Source organism: Periplaneta americana, chromosome 3 (genome assembly GCF_040183065.1).
Source record: "Periplaneta americana isolate PAMFEO1 chromosome 3, P.americana_PAMFEO1_priV1, whole genome shotgun sequence".
NCBI lineage: Eukaryota > Metazoa > Arthropoda > Insecta > Blattodea > Blattidae > Periplaneta > Periplaneta americana.
The window spans coordinates 198196130-198213229 of NC_091119.1; the positions used below are offsets into that span (position 1 = coordinate 198196130).

A 17100-nucleotide genomic window follows, 5' to 3' on the forward strand; every position below is an offset into this window, starting at 1 on the left:
AGGTAAAGCAAGCTTTAGGACTGTGAAACAGCTGTCCGTGTCCGTGTCCGTGTCTGAGAGTGTCCGTAAACGAGAGTTTAATTTATCATTATTTCTATATTATTTCAGTTGGGATATAAAAATCTATCCGTGTATGAGGAGTGTCCGTAAGGAGAGGTTTAACTATAATAATAATAATAATAATAATAATAATAATAATAATAATAATAATTACTGTGCTTCAACGTTTCCTCTTCCATCATTTTACCAATTCCCCATTATAACCTGCTTGTTTTCCCATTAGGACGTTTCCAATGTAACATCTTTTCAGTACACACTGGGCTGTAAGACCAACTAATTTAACTGAAGTGAGATTGAGAAGTATTTATTCCGAGAGCAAATGAATGTGATTAAAAAAGATTATATATTTAATGTTCATTGCTGTCTTATACTGTCCATATATTTTTGCAACACCTGTAGGTTTATGAACACATGTCTGTTGTTGTCATTCACGAAATGGAGTAAACCCAAGGAAGACCCTGGTAGTTATACTAACTGCTGTTGATTAGTAATAAAATGTGAAAAACTTCGCTTTCTGCTAGAGCTTAAGAGCTGTATTGTTGTAGCTGTTTTCTTAATTGCTGCGAAATAGGAAAAGATTATATATAACTGACAAGTAAAATCTTCTCTTAATCAATCCATAATTCAAAGAGTATATATAAATGTAGTATAATTTATGAGAATGATATTGTAGTTACTACATTAAAAGCATGGAACGAGAAATACAAATGATGTGAACTAACTGTAAGTTTCAAACTTAACCAAGTCAAAAATTTGAATGAGATAGCCTCACACTTAAAGAGTAAAAGTTTGTGTTTGAAACATGTTCAAGATCTCAAATTTTTTAATTCATATGATACTCGATAAAGAAATAGAGTTCTTGATACAGCTGTAAAAATTATTTTTTTTTTCATTTTATGTAAGATCTGTCACAAGATTACAATATATTACATCTAGCATTTCATTCCCACTTTTACTTACGGTATATTTTAAAAAATGGCTAGAGTAAGGTATAATTTTAGATATTGTTTTCTGCAAATTGAAATTTAAAAAAATTATTTATAGTTTTTTACAGTAGGTTATATTTTTTAACAAGATTAGGCAGTAGGATATTTTCAAATGAGTGATTCATATTATGTAAGATGCGACAAAACCGAGGCTATTTTCTTACAGAAATAGATGGAATAATCTTTCATCTACCTGCTAAGCAAGCACTTCGTTAAAGAAAAGCAGGAAACTTGCTTTGACTTATTTTTAATGGAAGACGGAGTCAGTGGAAAAGATATTGAAATAGGATGTAGACCTATAGGATTTAATTTAAAAGAGGTGTGAATTCATCTGCAAAAATGATATTTGTACAAATTATACTTTACAATGTTCTATGAATTGGGAGTGATTGAGCCAAAAATATTATCAGTACTGGTATTCCATTTGTTTTTAATTTACAAATCTCTTTTTGAAACTGACTATTTTTTACTATAATTAAAATTTTATATCTCTTCATAATTTTCTATACTTTTCCAATAGTTCTAATTGCTGTTACATTATGCCAAACTACACAAAAGAAAAGAAAAAGAGTAGTTGGCTGTCATTCAGATAAGAAATTTAATTTTCATTTACAAATTGCAGCATATTACGTAATATTTTATTGTAAAATTGTATAATTTTAAGCCGTCATTAAGATACAGTATTACACTAAGCTTGTGTTATATTTCATATACAGAGTGATTCACGAGGAAAGGTAAAAAATTTAGGATACGATGTCTTAGGCCATTTTGAGTGGAAAAGTTCATATGAACATAGTTCCGTTTTCGAACGATGGCAGAGCTAGATGCATTTTCTTGGTAAAACATCTCGCCCCAATGTGAATCAGACGTTACCATATGCTGCTGATGTGAGACAAGATCACTGATGAATGACGTAACATTGGAATCTGCATTGTGAGCGATGTAGATAAGAGAAGAGAAACAAACTGGGTGGTGGGGTATTGCAAATGTCACAACAAATATGCTATCACTTATCGGTTCACAGCAGTTCAGTCAGCTACCTACAGTACAGTAGTTATACAGGTACAGTTATCGGAAGTGTTAAGTTGTGTTTTTCAAGATGCCTTATAAATTTTCGACTACAGAATACGCCAATATTGTGTATGCTTATGGTTTGTGCGTTGGAAGTACCTTGCGTGCCATCGCTGAATATGAACGACGCTTTCCGAACAGAAGGGTACCATATCAAAGAGTATTTACTGTCTATGGGGTTGGGTGAAAGACTTGGTATAGCAAAGGAAGGGGGAAACGAGAGAGGCGCTAATCGACCGTATTTTGGGTGCGGCATAAAGACAGCCACGTGCAACTCTCCCGAGCGACCAGCGCGATTCATGCCCGAGCACAACAGTGCATTGAAGCAGAAGGAGGTACCTTTGAAAATGTGCGAAATATCGACCCCGACTTCTAGAATATTAGGTATGTATGCATACGTGAATATAAACTTTAAATTTGTCTGTTATCTGTCTCTAAATGCGAGTTAGTACAATGGAATCTCAGAAGTTTTTGTGAAATCAAAGAGCCATATCTCCGTAACCGTTCGAAAACGGACCTATATTCATATGAACTTTTTCACTCAGAATGACTTTAGAATTCACATCCTAAATTTTTTACCTTTTCTCGTGAATCGCCATGTATATTTACTTGTACTTCGTATTACATCATTGCCACTTTTGTTAACGAAGCAGAATCATTTCCTGGCTCAATGTTATTTGCTTCACAAAATGAACTGCGGTATCCATAATTGCATAATACATTTTTTTGTATAAATCGAAGTTTTATATATGGCGAGTAAAACTGAAGAATAATGATTAGAAACACATATTTGAATAGATAAAAGTATATTTAATTTAATATTCATAGACTACTAAGAAGAGGTATTAATCCTGTGAGATTGCACGTGTACAAATGCTCAGAGTGTAAGAATATATAAAGTATTTATATTTTTTTTTTCACTCAACTCATTCAATAAGTCGAAATTATGTACGAACTTTTTGATCGTCTCTGATTCAGAGTTACATCCATTAATGTAAACCGTTGCCAGTTTCAGTGGGTTCAGTGGCCTGTATCTTGGAAAGCTATAAAGGTACAAAAACCCAAATTTGTTTGTAGTTTTATTTCATGTTGTGGTATGATATGTTACGAAGGTTATGCAGCCCCAAATTGATTTCGTATAGACTATTTATTAGAAAGTCATGGTGTTATTTTTGTATCAGAAACCCATTGTTGTGGCTTGTGATTGGTTTGTTATTAGACGAAGTTGTCTCGATTAAGCGGTATATTAATTTTAAAATTATTTTATGTACTTTTAAGTCTTAAATATTACATGAGTTAACAATTCCACACTAATGTTGATGATCTCGAGTTAGCCGTCCATATCACGATTGTGTTTTATTTAAATTAGTGAATTATGTTTTATTTAATGACGCTCGCAACTGCCGAGGTTATGTCAACATTGCCGGTGTGCCTGAATTTTGTCCTGCAGGCAGTGGCGGCTCGTGATAAAATATTATGTGTGTTCACAATTTTGTGTTCCAAAATCGAAGAGAATTTGAAATCGTACGTTTTTAGCCTAATATGAAATGTCATGGTTCCAATGTTTCACTGTCGAAAAAACCGTATATAAATTCAAAACAACATATAATAATAATAATAATAATAATAATAATAATAATAATAATAATAATGAAACCTAGTCTTTTTATTTCCAATTTTTCCTGGAAAGCCAGTTTACCCAGTTCTTTACTCTTCAAAATTACTTGAACAGAGTTCATTGTTTACGTTTGTTAAAAATTAATACATAAAACAATTTACAAAAGCGTGTGTTCAGTAATATATTGTATTTTGATTCACAGCACACTGATACACTATAGCCTATACCAGTACTGTAATCCCATTTGCATAGATTGATTACTATAAATACATGCCAGTAAATATTATTCTTAAATAATATACACCACCATACAGATATTTAAATTCATACCACCATCACATTCAGCCAGCACGTCTTTGAAGCCAAACTATGCTATATGCCGACACTGAAGTATAGTAATTCACAAACTACACTCTCAAAGCAGCACTGTACACACATCCACATAAAGTAAACGTTCCGACTGTGAGATGCTGACACCTGCAGGCTAAAATACATACCTATTAAATTTTCTCCTCGAGATATAGCACGTAAACGATAGGCATCGATGCACCTGACATCTGTAGGATAGATTCACTGTTCACTTAACGCTTTGTACTCTGGACGAGTCATAAGTGGCCAGCGAAAGACAATTTTCTCCCGTGCATGCGTGAAATTTCTGTAACCTTCTTGAAAAGAGCACGGCTTGTACGTGAACGGATGTTGCCAAGTTTACATAAGACGTTTATGCAAGGTGCGGGAAGTTTAAAATACTCGATCCTGATATTATACATCCCCACTACGCCAATACGGTATTAAATAATAAAACTAGTCGTGCATTAATGGAAACAAGGTGTTCACGTGCTCTAATTGACGCACCGCCACTGCCTGCAGGAATTCTTTTACATGCTGTCGCACACTTAAGTGCCATCGACCTGGGCTGGGATCGAACCCGCAACTTCGAGCACAGAAGGCCAACATTCTACCGACAGCATTACCCAGGCCGGCTATTTAATTTTAAGGACATAATTTGTTGTTAAGTGCAGTATAGGAAAGCCGCATCTTATATGCCAGAGGACTTGTGTCACTACTAATATCGAATTCGCTATAACTTGAGATGGTGATTTTTAGTATCTCAAAATTAAACGTCGACAGGCCAGCCATCTGCCAGAGAAATTCTGGGTGACTGTGCTTCCCTCTGTAGAGAGAGAAGAGCATTAGAGGCAACCGTTGAAGAGTAGAAAAGTCTTTAAAAATTAAACATTTAGCATTTTGTAGAATGTATGATTTAGCATTTTGATGCATTTTTTTAAAAGAAGCTCCTTTTTAGATTTGTGTAGATAATTGAGCCATAATAAATTCCAGGACTACTTAGAGATTTTAAGTTGTACATATTAGTAGGATATATGAACATTTATAAACAATCCACCCCTGAATTCTTCTTAATGTCGTGAGCAGTATGGCCTTGGTAAAACACATGTCCTTCAACGAAATTATTCATACTTGCATAACAGAAATATTATACCTTCTTAAAAACCAGTATGAGAAATTTATAATTTCGCATCTAAATGTCAAAATTGACTTACTTGCATTTATTGTACAAAAACTTACAAAATTCTCAAATTTTAGTTGATTTATCATTTTTAGCGGACTCAAATCAAGAAATAAATGGCAAAATTTAGTATAGAAAATGAAAATGTACTGATTTATTATTTAGAAAACAGTTCGTATATATCACTGTTGCGAAAAATCACCATCTCCTAATTATACAATGTTCTCGATCATATAAAATAAAATCTTCAAATTGTCACAATTTTCTAAACATTTAAAGACATACATAATATACAGGGCTATTCAAAAAGAAGAAGCAGATTTCAAATATTTATTTCATCTAAACTACAAAAGATAGAAACGCAATTCCAACGTTCCTGGACAGACGAAAGTTTAAATTTTGAACAGTCTAGGTAGAAGTTCCAATCACGGCCGCATTGGCGCTGTTGCTTGTCATGCGTGGCCGCATTGGCGCTGTTGATTGTCTGTAGTAAAATGGCGACACAACAGGAAAAAGCATTTTGTGTGCTGCAATTAGCAAAACTAGAGTCCATTATTGAACTTCAACATTTTTTTTCGCCGTCAGTTTAATAAACAACCACCTCGTCATAAGCAGATTTAGGCTGCATCTGCAAACAGAAAAGCACGGGACGTCCACGCACATCAAATGAAAATGTCGAGCATATTCGTACAGTTTAGGAAAAGAGCCCAAAAAAATCCACAACACGAGCAGGCAGAGAACTGAACATTCCTCAATTTGAAGATGATTCAGATGACTTCATCTTCATGCAAGATGGTGCCCCGCCTCATTTCTCTAACCACGTCCGACGTTACCTGAATGATACTATTCCAGGATGTTGGATTGGAAGAGGAGGAGAAGAAGATCAACTTCATTGCTGGTGGCCTTCCAGGTCTCCAGACCTCACTCCTTGTGATTTTTATCTGTGGGGTTACGTAAAAAACCGTTGTTTTTATCCCCCCTATGCCTGACATTGGCCTTAACACTGCAATCAACAGCGCCAATGCGGCCGCGCATGACAAGCAACAGCGCCAATGTGGCCGTGATTGGAACTTCTACCCAGACTGTTCAAAATTTAAACTTTCGTCTGTCCAGGAACGTTGGAATTGTGTTTCTATCTTTTGTAGTTTGGAAGAAATAAGTATTTGAAATCTGCTCCTTCTTTTTGAATAGCCCTCTATTTAGTACAATTGGATTTATGGCTGAGAACAAACACATGTTACAGAAACAGTAATTTCGAAATTCGTGCGGAAAAAAGTAATTTGAATACATTATTAAATTTGCTTTGTAGTCGTTTTTGACACTGTTACTTTGTTTAGGTAATATATTCATTGTCAGTGATTATCATCAAAACATTTCTCCAAGTCGAAGACATTAATTATATTTCATTGTTTATTCTAGTATATTTAAAACCGTGAATGTATAGCATTTTGTGCCAGATTTACAAAACATATATAAAAGTACAAATGGAGAAACAGAAGAGATTTGCAAGATACACCACATGAATCCGGAAACAACATTTTTGCCGCACATATACTAAAAAAAAAAAATTCTTAAATCTCATCGTTATATTTGTGCTTGCTGGGAAAAAGTTTGGTATTACGTGGAAAATTAATTTAGACAATTCTGAGAGTGCATGAACATAGAATTTCATATAATTTGACTTCATTGTTCCTTGCCTTATTTAATTTAATAACGCAGTCTTCAAACACGTGATTAATTAGTGAGTACGAAAATATTTTGACATGTTTATTTCTTTAATGTCTTATTATTTGTATAACTGTTGTTTAAGAAATGTAAATGTTAGCCTGAATACTGTGTCTCAAGCCTGTTAGCAAAACCTGTCAATGTTTTACTTACGAGTGTTAATTCTTTCCTATCTTCTTCTAGAAGACTTAAAACAAAGGAACTCTACGAGAAAATTCCAGTGGCAGAAGACTTCTAACAGAAATCAGAAAAGGATTGACACTCTGTAGTGTATTTTGGTTTTCATATATATCTGTATTGACATAAATAACCATCGTTGTACTTATCCTTACTGTTTACAGATATAATGAAGATTAAAAGTAAGATATTACAACATAATCATAAGAAATTCATATGCGTGTAAACACCAATAGCATTTTGATTTAGTTGTAATATTGTCACCTGATATTGTTATTGGCAGCTCGCTGGATTGATTTGAAAACCTGCCCTCATTTAAATTACCACGCACATCACTAGTGACTTCTGCTTAAATAAACTTTCATCTTCAAACTGTGTTTAACACAGTGTAAATAATTATTATATGACCAAAGGAACTCGTTAAAGCTATTCAGAGCTCCTGCGAATAGTTTTGTGTCATCTCAATTAATATTTTGTCATTTATCTTTTCTGTAAGTTCCCTGCCAGTTTTATCTTTATCCAGCACTGTTCCATAACACTGATTCTATTTTTACAGTGGTTTCCAAATTCCCCATAACTTTCTTTCCATATACTGAAATTTTGTTTCTTCTTTGTTCCAGCTTTTGCACTTTCTTTGCATTCTTTTTTGGCCATTTATGGTTCTCTTCTAATTAATTATCAAGCAATTTGCACAAAAAATGAGGGAATGTTTTCCAGTCTTTGGAAACCACTGTTCACTCTGGTGCATGTAGTTTTTCGTGGAATTGATATTGTAACAAATTAAAAAATTTACAGCAATGCACAATATTTAATGCATGAAATGATTTTTAATGTAGGACCACTAATGTATTACTAAGTACTAAGGGCTAGAAGGCAGGAAGAGTTTAGAAATAATAATTTCAATTACCGGTAATGTTTATTATGAGGTACTTTGAGAAACTTCTTCGAAAGCCTTTCAGATTCAAGCCTCCAGAATTTTTTAATTCTTCTCATTAATATGAATCATTATTAAGGACAGGGAAGAGGAAATACAAACGTGTACAAATGTTTCACACAACGTCTTTAACTGAAATAAATACAGTTTGACGTAAAGATGCGTCTAATTCCCATGATAATAATGTACTGGTAATCAATTCAATAAAATGTCCTCATTCCAAACATTTGAAGAGTTGAGAATGAGATAGTCAAAAAGCCACACTTTTAACAAAAATTATTTTATGCTCGACCATGCCGAAATGTAGTAATTATACACCTGGTAGTAGCCCTTTAATGCACCTCATTAAAGTACACCTATTCATTATAGTTCAGTTGTTCAGCCAATGAGAAATCACCATTGTAGCATTATAAAACCGCAAATATCGGTTCTCGCATATGCAATCGAAAGACAACTAGCGAAACGTCACGGAGGCTGGAAATCCAATACTGTCGCAGAAGGTTATGTTCTGTTACTATAATAATTAGCGTTAATTGTAAATAATATTCAAATAAATTCAATTTGTCATCTCGTTTTTCAATTCTAAATCAATTTCCAGGTTATATCAAGATTAATGTTCATGTTATTCTCTAGATTATATCAAGGTCAATGACATTCGTTCCTCGGAAAAAATCAATACTTTCGCGTCTGCGCACATCTCACAATTTAGTAGGTCAGTTCTGCTCTTCACTTAGATAACCATAACATGAATATTTATGAATAATTTCAAGTTATAAATATGGTCGAGCATAAAAAGTCTATGAAACTTGCCTATAATGGTAATTAAGACGCTCGTATGAAAATTATGAAACGAGCGCAAGCGAGTTTCATAAACAAACATACTCGCGTCTTAATTACTACCATTATAGGCTCGTTGCATAATGTATTATTTTGTGCGAGTTAATTTCGTACACATGAAGGGAAAGTTACTAGTACAATATTATAAAAATTACTCAACAAATTATGTAAGTATACGCTGAAGAAATTATGATACCGCACCTAATAGCATTGAACTGTAAGCATTTAATACACTCTACTGTAAAATTTTGTCTGTGTGGCTTAGGATTATATCATTCTTACCCCTTCATTTAAATAGTTTAATCCTTGAAATCGGTTACAAATTACAATATACAATATTAACTAAAAATATCTTTAGTTATAAATTTAAAGCATATCTGTTTTGGGTCGAAATTTGTTTGGTAAAATTCAGACAGCAAACAATTTTAAATTGTTCTTGAAAGGTTATATCTGAATTGTGACATGCTTAAATTGATTAGACACTATTGACATTATCCAAAACAATCAAAAGTACTAGTTTGTTTAATATAATTTTGTTATACAGGGTGATTCTCGAAGTTCTCCCCATATTTATAGAGGTGATTCCTGAGGTTATTTGGAACAAAAAAACGTAAATTAATGGGATCACATTCATAATTAAGGAATTACAACACATTTTCGAAACACATCAATAGCTCCTTGAGAAACATACATTAACAGCTTTTCTCTCTATGAGTAAGTGCTGCAAACTTTAGGGAAGCAAAAAGTACCTATTACCCAGACAAGACCACTTACATTCAATGCCCATAAAACTTGTAAAATACTTTCCTTTTGAAAATAAAACATTAAAATATTTAAATTTAGAGCCTTTTCTATATCTATGTATTACACTAATAATAAACAAATGTTTATGAAAAAGACTTCTTCGTTGGAATTTTCACTTTGCCCTTAACGGCGAGAACTATAAAAAAGAAACAGTGTCATCTATGTTGTCTGTGTGATGTAAATACAATATTTTAATAATCCGTGGCACTACAGCCCACGAAGGGCCAAGATCGACCAGCCGGCTGCTGGCCTCGCGGCTACATGCCGAAGCAGAGGTGGACGATCATCCAACCAGAATGGAGGTATCGTGTGGTTAGCACGATGAGCCCCCCAGCCGTTATAGCTGATTTGCGTAACTGGATTTCGCTACCTATTGTAGCTCCCCAAGTGCATCACGATGCTGGGTGGACACCAGTCCCATACACTGGCCGAAATTTCATGAGAAAATTTCTTCCCCCATTAGGACTCAAACCAGCGCGCATTCCATAACGTGAGTCCCAGGCAGGATGCTTTAGACCACGACGCCACGGCGCGAGATAAATACAATATTTTAGGACTTTTAAAATAAGATTCTTTAATGTGAGTGGATCAGAAAAAAAAAGGAATAAATAGTCTTACAGGAAAAAGAAAAATGTAAGTCATAAAATATAAGGGAAAAAAATGTAAAGCTTACAGGAAAAACGTAAGATCTGGCAACCCTGGCTGGAATGCAAGCCTACGTTTGATATTGATGACCTGTATGTAATAAATGACAGGTGAAGTGAAGCTAATTATTTTACAGTAAGCCTATACATGAAGTAAATTTTTGAGGGTACCCTGTCTGTAATTTAATATGGAGAAGTGTCGGCTATTGTTGTGGCATACTATGCTTGTTAAAATTATTGCCTTAATAGTACTGAAGTTTTTCCTTCCCTGTCAGATTGAATAACTTAATTGGCATGATTGTTTTCTGTGACTAGTACTTAATAGTAGTGCTCTCAATTAATGCATCAAGTGAGTTAAGACATAACTTGATCTCTGCCCCTCCGACAGCATCTCCAAACATAGCGTCCACAAAGTTGGGTCTGCGAATGACAACACTGCACGAGGAACAGAGCAGCACTGGCTCTCACTCTGGCCTCGAGATGTCACCACTGCTGCAAGAAGATGATGATGAGCACCATGCGCTGGGACTAGTGGCAAGTGGGAAATCGAGCAGAACTAGTGGCGTCCCCTCTGGCAAAGTGGATGCTGACGGAACTCACAGTGACCCAGAGTTTTCAGAGTTTGAATCCTATCAGGTATGCTTTAACTTATATTTGTTCATCTGTTTGCAGATTTGATTTTGTTTACTTACAGACTGTTTACATACTGGCTTAAAAATCGATAATGTGTTAAATTGGAAAAATCATATTAAAGAAATTACCCCCAAACTAAATTCAGCTTGTTTTGCTATTAGATCTATGCAAAAGATAGTAAATATCAATACCTTAAAAACAATATACTTTGCATACTTCCACTCGGTAATGAGTTTTGGAATAATATTCTGGGGAAATTCCACAGATAGTAAGAGTATATTTCTATTACAAAAAAGAGTAATTAGAATAATAGTAGGTGCCAAATCTAGGGAATCGTGTAGGACTATTTTTAAAAAACTACAAGTAATCCCCATGGCTTGTCAGTATATCTTTTCATTAATAATCTTCCTCGTCTGTAATCGTGAAATCTTTGTAACTAATTCAACAGTTCATAGCATAAATACACGTCAAAAAAATGACTTTCATACTCCATCAGCAAGTCTATCGTGCTATCAAAAAGGAGTGCGTTATATGGCAGTAAAAATTTTTAATAGCCTCCCTATTGATATAAAAATGAAACTCAAAACATAAAATTATTTACGGCCAAATTAAAGAAGTACTTAATTTCTCACGCCTTCTATTCTGTAGGTGAATTCATGACATTCAATAACACTTCATGAAATTGATACTAAAACTTTCTGTTGTACTAGTAGACTATATTGTAAATCTCGTCTGTATATATTTCAACTAGACTGTGACTATAAATTAAGACTTTGTAATAGTTTTAAGTTTTTTTTTTACTTGTTCCATATTCTAGCTGTAAGCAATGTATGAATACCATGGAATGTTAATAAATACAATACAATACAATACAATACAATAGATCAATGCAATGAATTAGAACGAAAGCAAACAACCACATTTCAACTTACAAACAAACAGAAACAGGAATCATGGCAGATATAATATTATTCAGCATTTATACAAGGTGCAGGAGAAATGATAATACAATTTGAATTTGGCAACATTCTCATATTTTACAAGTGATATTCTTCAAAATATTTTTAGGCATGGTTGGTATGGAGAATTGCTCATAGAAAATATTGGGAGTTTGTTGTGCAAGCAGTTTTCAAGAACAGTTAGTCATGGAAGCATTTTTAAAAAACAGTTTTGTATGGAAGCACTTCTCAAAATCAGTTTTCCATTTAAACAACTTTTAAAAATCAGTTATCATGAAGAACCTTATTAAAAGCAGTTTGTCAAAACATTTTTTTCAAAATCAGTTTGCTTTGAAAGTACTTTTCAAAGTCAATTTGCCATGAAAGCTTAATAGAAAACAGTTTTCCATGGAAGCATTTTTAAAAAACAGTTTGTTACGAAAACATTTTTTTGGAAAACAGTTTATTTAGCATGGAAGCTTTTCAAAGAAAAACTTTCAAGGAAACATTTTTTGAAAACCAATTTGTCTTGAAAGCATTTTTCAGAAAGTTTGCCATGGCATTATTTCTAGAAAATTGCTTTGAAAGTACTTTTCAAAGTCAATTTGCCATGAAAGCTTTATAGAAAACAGTTTTCCATGGAAGCATTATTAAAAAACAGTTTGTTACGAAAACATTTTTATGGAAAACAGTTTATTTAGCATGGAAGCTTTTCAAAGAAAAACTTTCAAGGAAACATTTTTGAAAACCAATTTGTCTTGAAAGCATTTTTGAGAAAGAGTTTGCCATGGCATTATTTCTAGAAAACATGTCTAGGTTAAAGTTTTATAAAACAATGACATGTATATTTACACAGAAATCTTAAAGTAAAATACAGAATGAGATTTCTGAGAAGTACCAAAGGACGCACAAGACTTAACCAACTAAGAAATCAAGAGATAAAGAACGAACTTAACGTCTATGCCATAAAAGATGAAATAAAAGATTTCCGAGACAAGTGGTTGCAATATATATATAGAATGACAGGTACAAGATTCCCCAGTCCACACCTGTGGAGTAATGGTTAGTAAGTCTGGCCGTGAAACCAGGTGGCCCGGGTTCGATTCCTGGTCGGGGAAAGTTACCTGGTTGAGGTTTTTTCCGGGGTTTTCCCTCAACCCAATATGAGCAAATGCTGGGTAACTTTCGGTGCTGGATCCCGGACTCATTTCACCGGCATTATCACCTTCATCTCATTCAGACGCTAAATAACCTAAGCTGTTGATAAAGCGTCGTAAAATAATCTACTAAAAAAAGATTCCCCAAATTAGTTCTTGAGTACAAACCAATGAGAGTGAGAAATGTTGGAAGACCCAAAAAGTGTTGGCGAGATCGGCTGTGAAGTTGGAATAGGCAGATGCCTAATTCATGAAGTGGAGAAGAAGAGGAGATTAATAATGTTTGGGAAGGTGATATTAAGTCATTTTTTCATATAGGATTAAAAATCTCAAATTTTATTATAAAATAATTAATAACCAAATCATCATCATCCGTAGCGCTACAGCCCGGATCGGGCCTTGGCTTCCTTAAGATTTCTTCTCCATCGGTCTCGATCTTTAGCCACCGTCCACCAGTTCTTCACTCCAAGCCTCTTAATGTCGTCCATAACACAGTCCATCCATCGTAGCTTTGGCCTTCCAACTCTTCTTCCTCCAGCAATCCCATATTCCATAACCTTCCTAGGTATTTCACATTCATCCATTCTCTTAACATGCCCTGCCCATCTCAGACGAGCAATCTTAATAGATGTTATTATATCGGGAGACTCATAAAGCTGGTATAATTCGTTGTTATATCTTATTCTCCAAGTTTCACCATCCCTTACAGGTTCAAAAATCCTTCGCAATATCTTCCTTTCGAATGTGGCCAATCTAAATTTATCCCTTTCACTAAGAGGCCATGTCTCTGATGCATAGGTCAACACTGGTTTTATTAGGGTCTTATATAGTCTACATTTTGTGCCACGAGATAGCAATCTTGATTTAACTTGTTTTTGCAGCCCATAATAACACCTATTGGTGCTTTGTATTCTTCTACTTACTTCCTCTGAGATATCATTGTTACTATTAACTAGTGATCCAAGATATACAAAGCTCTGGACTGTCTCAAATTTGGCATCATCAATCTCAATGTATTGATAAACAAATAGTGACTAAATATTTAAATTTCGTTCTGAACTAACCTAGAGTCATCAAGCTGATTTTACAGAAATTCTTCTGCATTGTGCCAAGTACACAGCAAAATCACAACATAATTTATGATCTTCTGAACTCCGTAGCAGTTCAGTAATAATGCTACGTGAATTTATAAAATAGCCTGTTAATGTACATTTGTGACATTGATTGACAGGGTGAATGTCCACAGTCCAAACAACACCAATTAGTGAAGACTGCACTGCCCAGCTCACGAACTCTCGACTCTCTGTCTGAACTTCAAGCCACTAAAATGGGGACTCCAAGCACAACGTCAAGGTAAGAATACCTAACTTCAATAACTTATCTCACATAATAAATTTCTTTCTAACCTTTATAAGTGAAGATTTTCTCTTCTGGAATAATTGATATTGGTGATATTTTTTTGTATGAGAGATAATGATATAAAATAAAACATAACAAAGCCAAGTAATACATCACTGAAAAGTTCCCGGGTTATTTGTAATGAGAGTTGTTGTCTGCCTCTGATACACTTTTCCTTTTTCTACTTACATCAGATTGCTTATTACTACTCCCTAGCAGTCAGTGAAAGAATTGTAAATTCATTTTGAACACAAAAATACACAAAACACAACACAAACACAAGAACACAAGAAATACATCACACTAACATATGAAAACAAAAGCACACATAAGATCGCATCTTCATTCAGAAAACAGAAATACAACATAGCATACAGAACAGAAAACACACTACAAAGACATCTCAACACACAAAAAACACAAACAAATAAATACGACCACACAGGTGTATACAAACTCACATGTAATAGATGCGACAAGTTCTACATAGGACAGACAGGCAGATCATTTCAAACACGCTACAAAGAACACATTAAAGCAATAACCAGAGGACACAATACATCTACATACGCTGATCACATAACCAATACTAACCATACATACAATAACATAAGTACAGACATGGAAATCCTACACACACACACAACCTAAGAACCAAAAACTCAACACACTAGAACAATACGAAATATACAAACAAACTAAAACACACCCCAATCAAATCCTCAACACACAGATCAATTTCAGTACACACACACTATTCGACTCCACACTTCAACACCTTCCAACAATAAAACACACCCTCTTAACAGGCAGAGAAGTTCGAGATGGCGTCGCGATCTAGTAGGCTCTGATGATAGTGCATGAAGCACTGAAACAGCTGTAAGCCGGACAAATATTACATATTTAACACGAGTAAGTCCACTAGTTCATCAATTAATTTTAAATTCAGTTCAATTTCTACACATGGAAACTAAACATATCTGCTTTCTTCCAAGTGCTAAGCAATTTTGTGTATTAGGTGTGTCAGTGGAAGAACAATTGTCTGAATACATCTGAAGTCTCATTAGTGTGATGCATTGTGTCCCAGAAGTCATGGTAATAATTAATAATAATAATTTATTTATTTAATCTGCCAGACCTAAGGCCAGTAAGCCTTCTCTTCTGCCCAGCCAAGGTTTCGGTGGATTATATTTTTTGAAGGAATAGAGGTAGGCAGCAGACCTCAACTTAGTTCTCAATAACTTGGAATTTTGAGTGCTGTATAATTTGGCTTTGTTATACAAAGTGACCCTAAAGTGTGAACAAATAGACAAAGGCATCCATTTCTTTTGCTCTTCTACTCCTCATCTTCTTCACTTTCTTTACCTTTTGATTTGCTTTTCCTCATCCTTTTACTTTTCCTTCTTTTTTATTTTTCACTTTTTTCCTTATCTTCTTCAGTCCCTTTCCTGTTTTTCTTCTTCATCCTTTTCCATTCTTTTTGCTCTCACCCTTTTTCCTCATCTTTTTCTCTTCCTCTTTTCATGTTTACTTTTTCATTTTCTTCTCCTTTCCTTCCTCATCTTCTCTTCCATTGTTCCTTCTTATCTTCACTTTCTTTGTCATTTTTATTTCATATCATCTTCTCTTTTTTTCCTCTTGTTTTTCTTTTTCCCCATCATTTCTTCTCTTTTCTCTTTTTCTCCTCAACTTCCTTTCCTTTCTTTTTTTCATCTGCTCCTCTTCCTTTCATTTTCCCCCATTTCTTCCTCAACGTCGTCTTCTTTTTCCTCTTCTTTTCCTCAGGCCTTTTCTTCCTTTTTCATTTTGTTCCTTTTCCTTTATATATTTTTTCCCCATTTTCTCCCCATCTCTTTTTTTTTCCTCTTCCTCATATTTTTCAGCTGGGGGAATCATCGTGCTGACCACACATACTCCCATACTAGCTGGATAATCGTTCACCCCTGCTGAGACATGTGGACGTGAGGCCAGCAGTTGGTTGGTTGGCCTTGGCTCTTCATGAACTGCCACGGATTCTACTATTCTCTTCCTTTACCTCCCTTCTCTCCTCATCTTCTCTTCCTGCTAGTCGTTTGTTCCCTTTCTCCTCCTTTTTCTGTGTGTCAGACTTTCACCATCTTGTACTCGCATCTTTAATTTCCAACTATTTTTCAACTTGTTAAATTTTACAGTTATTTCACACCATCATCTTTTAGCATTGTTAATAAGTTTAACAGTTATTTCACACATTCATTTTTCAGCATTGTTGATAAGCTTTAAACTAATTTTACACAGTTATTTTTCAGCATGGTTCATAAGTTTTACAGTTATTTCACCCAACCGTCCTTCAGCAGTGTTAATAGGTTTTGAAATACTTCACACAACCATCTTTCAGCAATCTTGATACGTTTTACAATTACTTCACACAATCATTTTTCAACATTGTTAAGTTTTACTGATATTTTACACAGTCATTTTTCAATAGTGTTTATAAGTTTTACAGCTATTTTTACACAATCATCTTTTAGCATTATTGTTAAATTTTACTGTTATTTCACACAACCATCTTTCAGCAATCTTGATACATTTTACAAATACTTCACACAACCAT

The 17100-nt window shown here is 34.3% G+C and overlaps 1 protein-coding gene across 4 annotated transcripts in view; it reads left to right on the forward strand.

Moving 5' to 3' along the window:
* Khc-73 (Kinesin heavy chain 73) overlaps nucleotides 1–17100 on the forward strand; it is a 734708-nt gene that overhangs the window by 697761 nt on the left and 19847 nt on the right. For 2 of the 4 annotated variants that reach the window (XM_069822455.1, XM_069822456.1), the window contains 2 exons: nucleotides 10773–11020; nucleotides 14344–14465. In XM_069822455.1, the coding sequence (XP_069678556.1) occupies nucleotides 10773–11020; nucleotides 14344–14465 (370 nt within the window). Of the gene's footprint in view, nucleotides 1–3126; nucleotides 3169–10772; nucleotides 11021–14343; nucleotides 14466–17100 lie in introns of all 4 variants that reach the window. The other 2 variants (XM_069822453.1, XM_069822454.1) reach the window with 2 other exon arrangements.